Genomic DNA, 17,762 nt, shown 5'->3' on the forward strand with positions numbered 1-17,762 from the left:
TTTGTTTTTGCTGCATCCGACAAGATGTACTCAAACATGAAATTAGATTATTTATTATTTTATTATGCAATTGATCACTTGATTCTTTGGCTCCTTTTAACTCTCTGTTTACTTGTAGGATGAAGTGTCATTAGGAGGAGGGAGGGATGCCATTTATAGTATCAACAATCAGGTAAGTACAACTTGTTTCTGCAATAGAAAGTGAGTGAAAAGATTCAAAGTATAGCCTCCACTGAACTTTTCGAGAGTGCAGCACAACAATTTAGGAATGTGAGTACACTGAAAACCATAGCTATTCGTTTTTCATTTGAAATTGTGTCTGGTTTGTACCCTGGTGTAAAGTCCAGCTATGATCAGCTTAAAATACCAACTACTCGCTGTTTCAAAACATACCTTGAGCTGGTTAAACCATGTTGAGTTTGGAGCTGGTCTAACTGGTAAACCAGCTACCAGCTAATTCAAGACCTAGCTTGAGCTGTTTTTTTTTTTTCAGCAAGGTAGTAGTCTTTGACCTACATTTTTAAACAGGTAGTCATTTTGTAACCATTTTGGTGTACCATTTATAGTGCTACTGCCATAGACCACAAGCAGAGCACATATGGCAATACACTTGCTATGATCTGGAACTGATTAAGTGAAGCAAATTCTCCAAAGCAGGGCGGCACGGATGGTGCAGTGGGTAGCACTGCCGCCTCACAGCAAGGAGGTCCTGGCTTCGAATCCCCGTCGGCCGGGGCCTCTCTGTGCGGAGTTTGCATGTTCTCCCCGTGTCTGCGTGGGTTTCCTCCGGGTACTCCGGTTTCCTCCCACAGTCCAAAGACATGCATGTTAGGCTGATTGGAGAGTCTAAATTGCCCGTAGGTGTGAGTGAATGGTGTGTGTGCCTTGCGATGGACTGGCGACCTGTCCAGGGTGTATTCCTGGCTTTCGCCCAATGTATGCTGGGATAGGCTCCAGCCCCCCTGCGACCCTGTTCAGGATAAGCGGGTTCAGATAATGGATGGATGGATGGAATTCTCCAAAGCATTTAGCTTTTCCCATTGGGCTGTCTTTGCTGACTTTAATACACTATACTGTGACAGTCTGGTTTTACTGTAGGTCCTGATAAATTGACTCATTCATTGAAAGGGATATGTTCAAAGTAATAGCAGTGTGGAGTTTAATTAGAGAATTCATTATTTCTGTGAAAAAAATAGGTGTCATTAATTGTCCTTTATTAAGGAGGAAGGGAAGCAAATGTTTCGCACATTGTTATAAAATATTTTTCCTTCTGAATTGCTAGGTAAAATGGGCCATTCCAAACATTGCTCGGATGAACAACGTCATTTGATTAAAAAGTTGATTGGAGAGGGGAAAACGTATAATGAAGTGCAGCAAATTATAGGATGCTCAGCTATAAGCTCATATGCTTTAAAATGGCGTTTAATGGAAGCTAAGCTATCAGCAAGAAGCCCCCGTAAAACACCATTGTTGATAGACCCAAAGACTAAAAGGGCTGGTAGTACTGAATTGGTTGTGCCGATCTTAGTTGGAACAGACCTGATTGAAAGGCCCATCATCGGGTTTAATGCAGTTGAAGAGATCATCAAAAGTAATGACAATGCCAACCGGAATGAGTTTATGGACACTGTGCCTCTACTGAGGAACTCATTAAGGCTTGGAAAAGGGAAAACTGAGACATTGATGAACCTAATTCAAATCAGTACTGAGGACAACCATACCTACCTTGTGAAAACAGGAAAAACTGACATCATTGTTCCAAGTGATCAGATGAAAGTGATTTGTTGCTCTGTGTGGAGTGATTTTACAGGGCCTGGAGGATTGGTGTCGTTTGAGCCAGATGAGGGAATTTCATGGGTTGAAGGGTTGACAATACCATGTCAGCTCGTAAAGATCAGGGAAAAAACGTCCTAGAAAGTTAATAGCGGTGTGAATAACGCAACTAACCATGATATCCCCCATCAAGCAGAATCGTTGTTGGCTGTTTGCAGACAGTGAAGGACTTTTACCCTGTCAATGCAGCGGAGCATCAGCGAAAGACTGCCAGGATAGCTGCTGTTCAGCAGAGGCCCTCACTTAAGTCAGGCTCAAATGTAAGTCAATTGTTAAAGGTGCTATGGGACCCACCAGTTAACCAACATTGCAACATTTGACAGCTGAACAACAGGCTATTTTGAAGACAAAGCTTAGGGAAGAATCTGGTGCATTTGCAAGAAACCAAGATGACATTGGCTACATGGAAAGTTTGAACGACACAGAAACAACATAACATTGATTGGATTTCAGCCATTACTATGAATCCGGCAGTCCAATAATTTATTGGGGAGCCAGAGAGTAGAACAAAGGTGCAAGTAACACCAACTGGAACAAGCTCAGCTTCAAGATAACACCATAACTAGGCTGTTACAACTTAAGCAGACTGGTGAGAAACAAGACAGAAAAACAATGAGTCAGGAAACTGCAAAAATGAAACCGCTGTTACCCGAGTGGAACAAGCTTTATATATCTCAGGAGGGTCTGCTTAATCGGAAAACAGCCACTGGCACCCAGATAGTGCTGCCCGAACAGTACAAGGAACTTTTTTACAAGCATCTTCATTCGGAAATGGGACACTTAGGGGTGGACTGCGGAGACATTGAACATTTCATAACCAAAGTCTGTTTGCTTCAAAATTGGGATTTCCTCACAAAATTCACCATGATCAAGGAAAAGAATTTGAGAACCAGTTGTTCAGAAATTAGCCAAAGTACACAGGAATGGGAAATTCCAAAATGACTCCCTACCACCCACAGGGAAATCCTGCAGAGAGGTTTAATAGGACCCTGTTGTCAACATTGAAAATGCTTGAATGAGAAAAGAAAACAAATTGGAGTGAATATTTGAGTCATTCATGCCTACAGTTGCACAACAAGCGACGCCACTGGTTTTTTGCCAATGCACCTTTTTATCTGTGATTTGGAAGTGCACCTTGCTTACCAATTGATGTAATTTTTGCTCTAAAGAAAGAGGAGGCAAAAACACACCAGGTGTATGCCAAGAGGTGGCAGCAACAGATGAGGGAGGCATATGACATTGCATCCAGGTCGATCCAGAAATCCGCGGCAAGAGGTAAAGCATATTATGACCACAAAAGACCAAGTCCTGTCCTTATGGCTGGTGACAGGGTCCAGGTGAGGAATATGTCAGAACGTGGAGGACCTGGGAAATTGTGTTCCTACTGGGAAGAAAAGGTATACATTGTCGTGACGCAAAAAGGGGAGGATAGCCCAGTTTATGAGGTAAAACCAGTGTGGCACGGGCAAGAAGAATTCTTCACGGAATTTGAAGTTCTAATGAGATCCCAAACAAGTTCTTTGAGTGAAAAATACAGAGTACCAGAAATGCGGAAGAGATGCTCAACTTTATTGATTTACAGCTTAAATGAGAACATTTCACAAGACATTTCACATATTGTATGAGTGCTTGTTACTGCGTCTCATCTGGGTTTCATTCCTTATTCGGCTTCTTTCACCTAAAAAAAAAAAAAGAACAGTGCATTTAGATCCTCATAGTCATCATTTACAGATCCAGTTCATTGGCAGTAGTTTTCATACAGTAAGCTATATGGGTTTAAATTAACCGATTTTGAGTGGTAACCTACCTTGCCGACGTCACGGCTCTTGGCTCTCAGCTTGTTGACCTGGGACTCAGCGATGTCGGCACGCTCCTGCGCTTCCTCCATCTCGTGCTGCACCTTCCTGTACCTGGACAGGTGGGTGTTGGCTTGTTCCTCCTGTGAGTGAGCAAGACATTTCACCAGTCAAAGTATTGCAGAGTAAATGTTTTCATACAGCTGTCAGGTTTAGGTTAGGTCAATTTTTTTACCTTTTTAATTTAATTGTCAATCATGCTACTATTTTTCTGCTTTTAGTCTTGTGTACTTGTTGAACAGATCACATTAGCTTTCAGCAAGTAGCAAGGTTTAGAGCTACCAATAAAACCCCCAACCAAACTAAGCAAAACAAGATGGGACAGTTCATATTTTTCTATGTGGTGCCTTATCTACTACCTCAATCATTATGCTGCTGTGGAGTGACAGTTTAGGGAGTTGTGTGACAAAGGTTTATGGGCACAGCTCATGATAATTGTGGAATGAGGCAAAAGCCTTGTGGAAATGATCCCCTGGATCTCGAGAGTAGAAAAATCAGAGCGTGTGAAAGGAACAATAAGATTGAACAGCTAATACTGAATTCCAAACATTGGTTCCTTGCACACAGTGCAGGAAAAATAATAAATTGCCAATGAATCAGAAATAACTGAACTACATGTTCTCAACCCCTGCACTAAAAATAGAACATGTTTCATCCAGCCAGTCTTGGATGCTGTTATAGCGTTGGCCCCAAGCAAGTTTGCACATTTGACTTGACAAAACTCCCACTAGACTCAATTGAAGGATGTGATAACTGCTCTTCCAAACCCTTCACTTACAAACATTATTTCAGTTACAAATGATTTTTTTCTCTTGTAATGAGACCTAAGGTAAGATTTGCAAGTGCACCGCAGTGAAAGCAGTGCAGTGACCTTATGCATTAATAATTCAGGTTAGCAGTGCAAGTCCAACATAGATGCAGCAATCTGAGAGCCTATATTTTACTAGTTGGTCAACAAAACATTTTGTTGAGGTAGCTGGCTGCTTAACAGATGCTATCTGCATCCCATCTCATGTCCCATGTCTGTTCCCTCTGATATTTCTAAAATGTAAGCTTTCATCCCATCTCAAAAATACATTCCCTCTGGTATTGGATATTGAGCATTTGACTTACAGATTCCTCAGCCTGCCTCTTGTAGGACTTCACTTTGAGCTGCAGTTTGTCCACCAGGTCCTGCAGTCTGTGGACATTCTTCTTGTCCTCCTCAGTCTGCAGAGGGTAAAGTAGGTTCAGAAGAGGTAGCATGCCTGGTTGTTGTTTTGTCCACTGTTTTGGGTTAATATGCATGAAACCATACCTGGTAGGTGAGCTCCTTGACTCTCCTCTCATATTTACGGACACCTTTGACGGCTTCGGCTCCACGTCTCTGTTCAGCCTCAACTTCAGATTCTAGCTCGCGCACCTTGAATCCAAAAATGTCAAAATAAATGTGTAACTATAACTATGTACAGAATAGCCAGAACACACTGGTGTTTTAATCATATATGCAACATTTTTTATTACAAACAGGAGATAACTGTATTATTGTCATTTGACAAGTACATTTTAAAATAGGTACTTATCTTTATTTTTCAAATCTGTAGGCTTAAAGCTTTTGACCTGAAGTAATTCATAATTGCATGTGAATTATGTTGTGTAACTTTGATTCTCTTAATGCTGTGCTTGCAATTTCCAAAGTGAGCACTTTGATTTGGATGACTGAAGTTGCCGCTGGTAACTTACCCTTGCTTCCAGTTTCTGGAGCTGTTTCTTTCCGCCCTTCATGGCCAGATTCTCAGCCTCATCCAGACGGTGCTGCAGGTCCTTGACTGTAATCTCCAGGTTCTTCTTCATCCTCTCCAGATGAGCGCTGGTGTCCTGCTCCTTCTTCAGCTCCTCTGCCATCATGGCGGCCTGCAGTTTTATACAGTTTAGTCACAGGTTTTCTATACAAATCATTTTCAACTTAAGGTCAATGTTATTTTTGGCAGCCAAAGCTCATAGATGGGTAGGTTTAGGCTAGTAGTACAGTAGAGTTTTCCTGCACAGTTATTGCTCCCTTATGCAAATCAAATTTAATGTATTACCCCATTAAAAAACGAGCTAATATAATACAGGTAAAACTGATATGAGTAGCACTCACATCTGTGATGGCCTTCTTGGCTTTCTCCTCAGCATTTCTTGCTTCCTGGATGGTGTCATCAACTTCACCTTGAATCTGGACAAGGTCAGCTTCCAGCTTCTTCTTGGTGTTGATAAGGCTGGTGTTCTGGACACAATGGGATATTTTTAGGTTGGCATGCAATTATGGTGTAATTCGCCCTATTGTCCGGTAAAATGAGAAAGGAATGATTCAATTAAAATAATAAAGGAATGCCTCATTGACTCACTTGGGAGTGCAGTAGTCCCACGCGCTCACTTGCATCGATCAGCTCCTGCTCGGCCACTTTGCGGCCCCTCTCTGTCTGTTCCAGAGCAACCCTCAGTTCTTCAATCTCAGCCAGCATCAGGTTGTTCCTGCGCTCCACCATGGCAACCTGTTCCTTCATGTCCTCCTGTCCTCTGATCGCATCATCCAGGTGCAGTTGGGCATCCTGACAGAGAGATTATTCAAGTGAATTGTGTATGAAAGCCTGAACATGTTGGAGCTGAGCACAGGTATTTTAGAAACATACCTTGAGCTGTCCTTGGACATTCCTCAGTTGCTTCTGGGCTTCAGCTGCCTGGCGGTTGGCATGGCTCAGCTGAATCTCCATCTCATTGAGGTCTCCCTCCATCTTCTTCTTGATTCTCAGGGCATCATTCCTGCTCCTCACCTCAGCATCAAGGGTGGTCTGCATGGCCTCAATCACCCTCTGGCTGTTCCTCTTGATCTGCTCCATCTCCTCATCCTTCTCTGATAACTTCCTGTCAATTTCACCCTTGACCTGATTGAGCTCAAGCTGTATCCTGAGAATCTTGGACTCCTCATGCTCCAGTGCTCCCTGTAAAATTGTGAGAAAGAATGCGTTTTGCAGTAATTGAGAAGCAATTGAGAAAATGTATATTTGTTAAAAGGGTTCAAGTAAGCAACAAATATGATCAATTATTGAATTTTATGAAACACTTTCATTGCCCAATATAAAATAATAATTCTCTATTATAACAGACTTAAAAAACACATTCCGATAAAACAAAACAATGTCAATGTAGCAAACCAGAAAATATAAAATTGAAACTGAAGCTACATTGCATTACATGTATGAAATTTGTTAGGGTGTGATTACCTCTGCCTCTTCTAGGGCTGTCTGGATTTCTGCTTTCTCAGTCTCCACAGTCTTCTTAGCCTTTTCCAGCTCATGAATGGTCTTTCCGCTCTCTCCAATCTGTTCAGTCAGGTCGGAAATCTCCTCTGGAATGACAATTGAAAACAATTTAATGATTGTAGTAACTATGGTTATTGCATGTGTTTACTAAGGTTGTGTTGAGTATGATTCTCAAATAAAATATCACATGCACATACGCTGCAGATTTTTGTTCTCTCTCTTCAGTGTCTCCAGTTGGTCCAGAGCCTCTTCATAGGAGTTCTTCATCTTGAAGAGCTCAGTGCTAAGAGAACGGGCCTCTTTCAGCGCTCCCTCCAACTCGGCCTGGCCTTCCTCAAACTTCTGTTTCCATTCGGCCAGAACCTGAATGAAAGACAAAACGCAGCCATTAATACCACTTCCAGCTGGCCTTCATTTTGAACCTGATAGTGACATACAACACAGTTGTTAATGAGCCCAGCTTTGGTTAGATTTACCTTATCGAAGTTCCTCTGTTTCTTGTCAAGGTTGGCAGCCAGGGCATTTGCTCTCTCCACATCAATCATGAGATCCTCCACTTCACCCTGCAGCCTCTGCTTGGTCTTCTCCAGAGAGGCACACTTGGAGTTGACAGCCTCAATGGACTCCTCTGCCTCCTGCAGACGCTGTGCAAGCTTCTTCCTGTAAAGAGTGGCATTTCATTTGGTTTGCAAGACTCTTTCTGATTGTGTGATATGCAGTGGTTCTATAATATAAAACTGTTTAGTTACTTGGCCTCCTCCAGCTCCTCAGTGCGCTGGATGGCATCAGTCTCATATTTGGATCTCCACTGAGCCACCTCACTGTTGGCCTTGGACATTCCACGCTGCAGCTCAGCCTTGGCCTCCTGCTCCTCCTCATACTGCTCCCTCAGCATGTCACAGTCATGGCGGGCTGACTGCAAACCGTGGGCCAGGGCGTTCTTGGCCTTAAAGTCAAAGCAAAGGTTAGAATGAATGAATAGATGTATTAGAGAATGCTGTGGAATTAAGAGTACAGTTCATGTTTATGCCTTCCAAGCCCTTGTTGGTTAATTAAGCTGTGAAATACTGTTATGTTTGATAAGTCTGTTACCTTGACCTCCTCTTCAATGTGCCTCTTGAGCTCCTCAATCTGCTGTGTGTAGGCTTGTTTGCTTCTTGTCAGCTGGGAAACAAGAGCTTCCTTCTCCTCTAACTGGCGACTCAATTCACCTGAGTAAACCAAAGTATTGTGAATCTCCATCATATTTTTATTTCACATTTTGAAATCAAAAATCTATATTTGATATATGTACCATTTTCAGTATGAAGTCTTGCTTTGTGTGCGCTTGTGTCATTCAGCTGGCGTAAATGCTCATCGCTCTTGGTTTTCAGTTCACTCAGTTGATCTTCAAGGGTACGGCACATTTTCTCAAGGTTGCCCTGTTAGAAAAAAGTTTCTTTAAAACCCATCATGTTTGGTGAAAGAAACCATACACGTCTGAAGTTATGTGCGTAAACCTTCTCTTTACCTTTGATTTAGCAACAGCCTCCATGTTACTGGAGAGGTCATCAATCTCCATTTTGTATTCACTCTTCTCCTTCTCCAGTTTCTGCTTGACGCGCTGAAGATTGTCGATTTGTTCTCCCAGCTCTGCCACGCTGTCGGCCTGCTTCTTGCGGAGGGCGGAAGCGGTGGCTTCATGTTGCAGGGTGGACTCTTCAAGATCACGGCGCAACTTCTGGAACTCAGCTTCACGCTTCTTGTTCATCTCAATCTGAGCAGATGTGGCACCACCTGCTTCTTCTAGCCTCTCACTGATCTCCTCAAGTTCCCTGGAGAGATCAGCCCTCTGCTTCTCAACCTTGGCCCGAGCAGCACGCTCAGCCTCGATTTCTTCCTCCAACTCCTCAATACGAGCCTGTGGCACACAATAGAAAAAGGGGTTAGGATATACATGGAACTTTTGTCATGTGTAATACATGAACATTGGAGGCTTTGACAGAGTACCTGGAGTTCTTTAATCTTTTTCTGAAGCTGAGCACCCAAAGTTTGTTCATCCTCAATCTTGCTGAGAAGCTGGCTCATCTCAAAGTCCTTCCTGTGGAGAGAACACCATGAAAAAATAAGAATCTTTATAATAACATTTTCAGTCATTGTATTGATTTGAATCCTCCCTTACTTCTTGATCTTTTCATCTGACTGCTGCTTTTCATTCTCCAGATCCATTATGGATTCCTGCGCCAGTTTCAGATCACCTTCAAGCTTTCTCTTGGCTCTCTCAAGGTCCATGCGAAGCTTCTTCTCCTGTTCCAGAGAGCCTTCCAGCTATTGTAGGGAATACAGGTAAAAAAAATCTGTTAAAAGCCATAGGCATTATACATAATCATGTTCTCGCCACTATATAATTCTGGTTTCTGTTCCCAAGGTTTTACCTTTTGGTCAAGAGCCCTCATGTTTTACTTACATCATCTACTTGCTGCTCAAGCTTGGTCTTTGCTTTGGTCAGAGTGTTGACTTTGTCCTCCTCTGCCTGGAGATCATCCAGGGTCTGCTGATGTGCCTCTTGGAGGGCTTTCTTCTCTTTTGATAGCTTGGCAATAGTCTCATCCTGAGAGGCCATCTCTTCAGTCAGGTTCTTCACCTAAAGGGATTCATGTCACACCGTGTAAGAGAGATGTCACATCCCTCCAAAAACAGAAACACACAAGCACTATATTGATGAATTGTGAACCTTGTTTTCTGTGGCATGTTTCTCCTTCTCCACTTTGGCCAAGGTGAGCTCTAAGTCATCAATGTCTTTCTTCAGCTCAGAGCATTCATCCTCCAGTTTCCTCTTCTTGGCCGTGAGCTCAGCATTGCTTTCCTCCTCATCCTCCAGTCTCTCATTTGTCTCTTTGAGTTTTGCTTCAAACTGGATCTTCGCTTTGATGAGTCCCTCACATCTTTCCTCTGCATCAGCAAGGCCCTCACTTTCCTTGAATAAATTCAACATTTCATGAAATTCTTAAGCAGGAAGCAATTTGTGATAACTGTTATGACAATAGGTGAATTACATGGCCAACTTACAGATGCGACAGCCAACTGCAGGTCATTCTTTTCCTGCAGCAGAGAGACCATTTTCTCCTCAAGCTCCTTCTTCTTGGCTAATGCCTTTGCCAGATCCTCTTTGCACTTAGTGAACTCTTCCTTCATGTTGGACATCTCCTTCTCAGCTTCAGCACTCTTGAGAAGTGGCTTGATCTTGAAGTAGAGCTTCATCCATGGCCAGTGTTTCACATTCATGAATGAGCGCATGTTGTATTGGATGGAGTAAATGGACTCTCTGTGTAAAACATGATCAAAGTGAAGTATTTCTGAAAAATACAGCAGAATTGTTTACTTGAAATGAAGTATTTGGTTGATAGCAGATACTGTTATAATTCAATGTTTACAGAACGTCATGTAGTAGTACACAGAAACATTAGAAAAGTCTTTTTATATGATGAACCCCCTGAAATGGGTTACATAACATGTACCTCCTTTCCATCATTTTGACAAACTCTCTTCTCATGAGGTAGCCACGGCTGAGGGCCTGAGTCATGGTCACCAGCGTTGCCAGTTTCTCATCACGCATCTCCTCCAGGGTACCCAGCAGACCAGCTTTGAAGAACACCTGGAGGAAATCATGGAAATCATTCAGTGAATAATAAGACTTAACGTCCATCATATGATGAAGGAACAAACTCATAAATTAACAGTATATACTCTGTGTGTGTGTGTGTGTGTGTATGTGTGTGTGAGAGAGATATAAACTACAACGTGCCATGCATATTCAAGAATGTATAACACCACAGGGAGGTGTCATGCATTTTTGTACCATATATGCTCAGGCATGGAGCGATTTGTATCTCTGATACCATAGCAACAATTAAAACAATATTTAAGAAACTTTTAATCATCACAAGTTTAAAAGTACAAAAACTGAAACTACTATACCCAAATCTGCCCCTTTGCTCCTCTGGTAAGGATCATTTACATTTTAAGCTCATTATCATTTACAGAAATGCAATTCAGGCCTTTCAGTTATCTTACCTTGGTGTGGCCAAACTTGTACTGAGTGTGGTCCACATCAATGGAGCCCAGGAGCTTCTCAGAAGCTTTCTTGTTGTCAATGAACTGTCCCTCAGGGATGACACTGGCATTCAGTACCTTGTATCTAAAAGAAAATACTGCCGTTTTTAACTGGAGACATTGCTATGAAGTGTGCTTGATTGATAGTCAGTCATGGATTATTGTGGACAATAACTACATTAAATTATAGCAACACTGTGGTCTATATACTCATGTTTTAACGAGGTGCCTAACTTACCTCTGCTTGAAGTCACCATAGAGAATTCTGCTGGGGAAGCCCTTTCTGCAGATTCTGATGCCTTCCAGCACACCATTACACCTCAGCTGGTGGATAACCAAGAAGTTCTCCATCAGACCTAGAAAACAAGAAAATATGTTTATAATTCATCAATCATCATAATATATACAATGATACTGTAAATGCAAGATATTGTGTCTCACAACACTACAATGTAGTTACTGCTACAAGGATTTATACTATTCTGTTTCTTGGATTCTTTTTTGACAAGTTGAGCTTATGGGGCCTTAAGTATAGTCCTTACCAGGTGTCTTTGATTCATTAGGAATCAAGCAACGCACAAAGTGAGGATGTGTGCTCCTCAGGTTGGTCATCAGCTTGCCCAAGTTCTCCTGTGAGAGGGGAGGAGGCAAAATATAGAAATAGGAAGCTGTACAACACTTTGTTACATTAAATCAATCAATCTATTATGTGAACATCACATGTACACATTATGGTAATATTACACAGACACAGTGATATCACTGCCAACTATTCTTGGATAACAGTATAGTTTCACTTGCATTCCTCCCTTACCCTGAAGAGAGCAGACACAGTCTGGAAGGAGCCACCCTTCTTCTTGCCAGCCTTTTTGCCACCCTTTGCAGCTTCTGTTTGTACATGACAAATGAAACAGTTGGTTTTAATACTATTTTGAAGAAAAATCAAGAAAAGTTAAGAAAAATCACTTTTAGTTACCTGCTTGGAAACAGCTTTTGATAAGGAACTATGATTTCTATTTTCGCATTTCCTGTCAAATTGAGTGTCTTTGCTATTTTTGAGAGATTTATTCTGATCAACCTTTTTTTAGATTGTGACTTACAATGAAGACTATTTTCGTAAAATCAATCAGCACAGCCTTACCATCAGCTGCACCGTGGGTTGCATACAGGTGACACAGCAGTTTGACTGAGGACTTCTGGTACAGCTGTACTACAGAGTCGTTCAGAGGGTCCTTGTTCTTGTCCAGCCAGCCGTTGATGTTGTAGTCCACAGTGCCAGCATAGTGAACCAGGGCGAAGTGGGCCTCAGCCTTTCCTTTGGCAGGTTTGGGCTTCTGGAACGCGTTGGTTTTGCCCAGATGTTGGTCATAGAGCTTGTTCTTAAAGGTTGTGTCAGAAGCCTTGGGGAACATGCACTCCTCTTCAAGGATGGAGAAGATGCCCATTGGCTGGTGAAGGCAAAAATATTTCCATGAGGAGACATCAGGGGTAACAGAACATGTTTGTGTCTGTCGATAATAAAGGGCATCTCACATACCTTCTCAATAAGCTCAATGCAGGCAGCCAAGTCCATACCAAAATCAATGAACTCCCAATCAATTCCCTCTTTCTTGTACTCCTCTTGTTCCAGCACAAACATGTGGTGGTTGAAAAACTGTTGCAGTTTCTCATTGGTGAAGTTGATACACAGCTGCTCCAAGCTGTTGAACTGAATTTTTGAGAAGATACAAACTTTAGTGAAATTTGATTAAGGCCCTCATATTGTGATATTTCATGTACAAGAATTTGTGATAATATGACGGGGCACCGCCACTCACATCAAAGATTTCAAATCCAGCGATATCCAGGACACCAATGAAGTAATTTCTCTGTTGCTTTGTGTCCAACATCTCATTGATGCGAATGACCATCCACAAGAACATTTTCTCATAGACAGATTTGCACAGAGCATTAACAGAGTTGTGGACCTATTAGTGTAATGAGAAAAAGAGATAAATGCCATATTTGAATGTGTTATATTCTGTATATTTCACTATTGTTTCAGTACTGATGAATCACTATTCAGCAAATTGTATAGTGTATTATAATATTTGAGTATTATACAAAAATATTTTTCATTGAGATACATTACCTGTGGTACAGTCTGTCCCTTGGTCACAAACTCATTTCCGACCTTCACTCTGGGGTAGCACAGACATTTCAGCAGGTCAGCTGAGTTCAGGCCCATGAGGTAAGAAATTTTATCTGCCACTGAAATGAAGAGAATCAAGGTGTGATTCTACATGTTAAAATCGTAGTCAACCACAAAAAATGTAATCAGCGTAACCATTGCATAATCCTCTTAGCTACTTTGACGTTGGTGCATTAACGGAGCCAATGTGTTGCACTTACCCTCAGTGCCATCTGGTTCAGCCTGCTCCTCGCGCTGCTTTTGCTTAAACTTCATGTTCCCGTGATGCAAACAAGCACCAGTCAGCTTGTAGATGCCCAACTTCTCATCACCAGTGAAGCCCAAGATATCAATGGCAGTCTACAATGAAAACAAAAAATGTTCATCAGAATTCATCAGAGTTTTCAGCCTGGATTTGCTCAACATCATCATTTAAGCTTTATTCTTCAAGTGTCACAAGTGTCATGGGTCATTCTTGAATTCACAATAATTGCTGGGTTTCTAAGGAAATACACTAACACCTGAATTAATTTTCAAGACAATATTCAGGACAAATAATGAGTGAGGAAGAAAGCAAAACAAAATTATCAGTTGGAATTCACGACAACCTGTTTTCACATGGAATTAAAATATGTAGTCAAGATTTTCTCCGGTGACAATGCAAGAATTAATGTTTGAAGGGGTATCTGCTAGCCAGTCAGGCTGCTGGGAAGTCAGGGTGAACGATTACAGTGTACTGCAAAGTCCTGTATAGCAACTTTGTTGCTTCAGAAATACTGGTATAAAGCAGCACTTTTTGTAATTGATTTGGTGAAGAAAAATCACTTACATCTGTGGCAATGAACTCCTCCACGTCATCTATACTTTTGACAGTGATTTCACCTTGGCTGATCATGGGGTAATCATATGGGTTGGTGGTAATGAGTAGACCCTCTGTAATAAACAATAATCAGTTATACTGAAAATTGCAAGTGTTATTCACAGAATTAAATCTGTTGCAGAATGACAGATTTCACACCTAGCAGTTCAGGTTTGTGGCCTGTCATAAGCTGGTAGAAGATGTGGTAGCTGCGCTCAGCTGACAGCTGGAATGTTACTCTTGACTTTTCCAGCAAATCTGTGGGAAGAAAATTGCATTTTCATAAAAAGGTTTTTACAGTAGAATCCCTTGCTAAATTGATACAGTGTGTCAGGTAGAGACTTACAGGTTTCAATATCAGCAGAAGCCAGTTTGCCTGTTGTACCAAAGTGGATTCTGATGAACTTTCCCTGAAAAATTAACAAAATGAAATTTTGGGATTAAATGCCGCATTATTTCAGTACTGTTAATGTAAGGAAGTTTGAACTTTAAATATATCTTCAAACTTACAAAACGGGAGGAGTTGTCATTCCTCACGGTCTTGGCATTACCATAAGCCTCCAGCAGGGGGTTCGCTGCAATGATTTGATCCTCCAGTGATCCCTACAGGAGACACCAGACACTTCAGAAATGTGCAACAACAGTTAATGTTCCCAAGATATTTGCACATTTCTAGAGACTCCCTCTGACCTGCATTTTGCTAGCTGATTGCTCAGCTTTCTTTCCTCCAGCCACTGCGATTGTCGCGAAGTACTGGATGACACGTTTTGTGTTCACAGTTTTCCCTGCACCAGATTCTCCGCTGTGGAAGAACAGAAAGAACATTGCTTTTCATTTTTACAAACATTTAATTTTAGCTTTCTTTTAATCATGGTTTTGGAAATGTACTGTATGGGGTACATACGTAATCAGAACGGACTGGTTCTCACGATCTGCAACAGGAAAGATTGGAAATTTGTTATATTGATACACTTCTTTCATTCTTATCCTTTTTCTTTTCAAATGAGACGGACCTTACTCAACAACAGATTACCCTTTCTTTTTAATCCCATCCCACCCTGTTTGCAATCAATACACATGATTGAGGCTATTTGTATTCACATGGCTGGTACTGTTCAGCTGGTGAGATTGATTCCTTTCTCAGCAGGATTCTACATTTGGAAACATTATTGGCATTTGTCAGACGCTCTTATCCAGAGCGACATACAGTTAGACCAAGCAGGAGACAGTCCTCCCCCTGGAGCAATGCAGGGTTAAGGGCCTTGCTCAAGGGCCCAACGGCTGTGCAGATCTTATTGTGGCTACACCAGGAATTGAACCACCCACCTTGCGTGTCCCAGTCATTTACCTTAACCACTACACTACAGGCCGCCCCAGAAACATTTGTTTTGGGTGCCAATAAATCATTCCCATATTCAGTTAATCTGTCCTGCAGCACCAAAGTTGTTTGTAAAGTCACTTAGATTTCCTCCCCATTCTAACATTTGGTCTGAGAAACAGCTGAACCTCTTGGCCATGGCTGCATGCTATTTTGCATTTAGATGCTGCCATATCATTAACTGATTAAATATTTGCATTAACAAGCTGGTTTACAGGTGTACCTAACTGAGTATCTACTACTGTAAACCTGTATTTTAGAGTAACTTGAAAATGTGTACCAGAAGATATTCGTACCTGTGAGCATGAACTGATAGGCATTGTCAGAGATGGAGAAGATGTGGGGTGGGGCTTCAATTCTCTTTTTGCCTCTGTATGCTTCCACAACAACAGAATCGTACACTGGGAGCCACTTGTAGGGATTCACAGTGACGCAGAACAGCCCAGAGTAGGTCTGAAACAGTGACAGTAGATACATTATGTGCAGGAACACATTCATTTCTTTGCATTTTGTAAATGTATTAAAGTGTTTTTGAGGAAAACTCACATAGATCATCCATGCTGCATAGCGCTCTTTGAGGTTATACAGCACACAGGGCTCATTGAGGTGGGTCATCATGGCCATGTCCTCAATCTTGTCGTATTTGGGAGGATTCATTGGGTGGATGTCATCCTCCTTGACTGTTAGTTTCTGTGAAATAGAAAATTGAAGTGGTTATTAATATTATTATTATTATTATTATTATTACTACTATTATCAAGCACTATGTGCTTGGAGCCCTATTTATAATTATAATTATTTTCCGCCCGCTTTGAATGCTTATATCTCCCAAACGGTCTGGTGAAAACTCTTGCAACTTGCTAGGCATGTTACGAATATGTGCATTTGAGGGCTATTAGAATATGGCACCAGTTGGCCTAGTAGTGGCTTTATAGAGCACGTTTGAAAATGGAAAAATTTGAAAAGCCATAACTTTTGAACCAATATTTTAGACAATGAAATGCTAAAAAAAAAATCTTTCTTCTGATAAAACGTACATCTGATTGATGTCAGATTTGGTGGCTATCAGCTGTGGCCTATTCCCGAAGTAGATTGTGAAGAAATTGTTAATCCATCAAAAACTGAATGGCTACTGAAATTGACCCATGTGGGCTCCATTTAAACAGCTGTAATTAATTCCAGACAGCTCATTCAGCCTTGATCATTTTCTACATCGAAGGCAATGAACAATACAAAACTTTAATGTACTCAATAGTTTGAGAATTTTTATAGTGGCCGCTATAAAATAATTGGTAATTTAGCATTTTTATTTTGGAAAAAATACAATGTAAAAATCTTCACATGAAGCGTAAGTCCAATCAATATGCCATTTGGAACAAGAACACTTTGTTTAACCGGCTATCTAAATTGCGAAGGAAAAGTTTCAAAATGATAGCCAATCATATTTTCATATGAAAATTAGCATGCAATGCTAAGTCAGAATTGTAAGCCATGGCTTGCCAAGGGGGCACTAGGGGTTGCTGTAGCTCCATAATTAATTTAGCCGTCATTGGCCTTCTCCAGCATTGCACTCTGTGCTTGGACCCTGTTTATCGCAGCTATTATTATTATTATTATTTTCTCTACTTACTTGATGCCCTTCCAGAGTTTCAACGGTGGCTTTGCCCCCCTCTCTGCTAACGAGTTTCCCCTTGAGGTACATCTCCTTGGGCTCAGCCACAAAGTAGGCCGTTTTGGCATCAAAGGGTGTGTTCTGGGCCTCGATTCTCTCCCTCTCAGGCTTCCGGAGGAAAACGGATGCTGGCCCGAAGACCGACATCTCCGCATCTGTACTCATGATGGCAGTTTACTGAGGAGAAACAAAGTAAATGTTCAAGCAACTGAATCCAACATTTTATCGAAGTGAACTAGAAAGATTTCAGTCACAAAGACAAAATGAACAAGATGGCCTGTTACATAGTGGTTTTTAAATATGTACCCAGTAAATGCTCAACTATACCTGGTAAAAAGTTGAAAATGTTTTGGGTAGAAAAATATATAAATGACTCTCTTCATTATCAAATGCGCTCTGAGCTCAAATACAAATACAAATTTGTTTTTATCTTGGGTGAATTTAGGTAGGAAAACGGGGGGGGTGGGGGGTCGGGGATTCTTCAGATGTGCTGTTAGGCTTTATTCTTTTTGATTGTTAAAGCAATTTATGTTTAGGCCTACCTCCTTCAATGCCAAGAGAAAAAGGTGGTCTTTGAGTGCTGAAAAAAACAGTTTTCCATTAATACAGTATTAAATG

The 17,762-nt window shown here is 41.3% G+C and overlaps 1 protein-coding gene and 1 long non-coding RNA gene across 23 annotated transcripts in view; one reads left to right on the forward strand and one right to left on the reverse strand.

Moving 5' to 3' along the window:
- LOC133109589 (uncharacterized) overlaps positions 1-17,762 on the forward strand; it is a 187,890-nt gene that overhangs the window by 23,883 nt on the left and 146,245 nt on the right. For all 22 annotated transcript variants that reach the window (XR_009704752.1, XR_009704740.1, XR_009704742.1 and 19 more), the window contains exon 2: positions 119-172. This is a non-coding gene — a long non-coding RNA (uncharacterized LOC133109589). The remainder of the gene's footprint in view (positions 1-118; positions 173-17,762) is intronic.
- LOC133109564 (myosin heavy chain, fast skeletal muscle-like) lies at positions 3,382-17,724 on the reverse strand. The gene is made up of 40 exons (XM_061218935.1): positions 17,687-17,724; positions 17,103-17,321; positions 16,019-16,162; positions 15,769-15,925; positions 14,999-15,026; positions 14,785-14,896; positions 14,605-14,697; positions 14,441-14,504; positions 14,254-14,352; positions 14,065-14,168; positions 13,457-13,595; positions 13,197-13,315; positions 12,883-13,032; positions 12,603-12,773; positions 12,207-12,513; positions 11,880-11,953; positions 11,608-11,695; positions 11,304-11,421; positions 11,027-11,150; positions 10,471-10,607; positions 10,022-10,277; positions 9,687-9,929; positions 9,420-9,596; positions 9,135-9,280; positions 8,963-9,053; positions 8,484-8,873; positions 8,268-8,394; positions 8,066-8,184; positions 7,723-7,919; positions 7,450-7,633; positions 7,171-7,336; positions 6,935-7,059; positions 6,344-6,652; positions 6,059-6,262; positions 5,812-5,937; positions 5,412-5,582; positions 4,987-5,091; positions 4,803-4,898; positions 3,641-3,772; positions 3,382-3,511 (listed from the first exon to the last, which is right to left on the reverse strand). Exons 2-40 carry the CDS (start codon positions 17,307-17,309, stop codon positions 3,494-3,496), a joined length of 5,817 nt encoding a protein of 1,938 aa, XP_061074919.1. The 5' UTR covers positions 17,310-17,321; positions 17,687-17,724; the 3' UTR covers positions 3,382-3,493.

Source organism: Conger conger, chromosome 14 (genome assembly GCF_963514075.1).
Source record: "Conger conger chromosome 14, fConCon1.1, whole genome shotgun sequence".
Classification (NCBI taxonomy): Eukaryota; Metazoa; Chordata; class Actinopteri; order Anguilliformes; family Congridae; genus Conger; species Conger conger.

Bases quoted from the DNA above. Each gene is read 5' to 3' on its own strand.
- LOC133109564 (XM_061218935.1), bottom strand. From the start codon at position 17,309: ATGAGTACAGATGCGGAGATGTCGGTCTTCGGGCCAGCATCCGTTTTC. The intron at 15,926-16,018 runs GTGAGTTTTCCT...TCACTGTTTCAG, and splicing joins ATGCAGCATGGATGATCTAT to ACCTACTCTGGGCTGTTCTG. The intron at 13,033-13,196 runs GTAATGTATCTC...TTACACTAATAG, and splicing joins AGGGACAGACTGTACCACAG to GTCCACAACTCTGTTAATGC.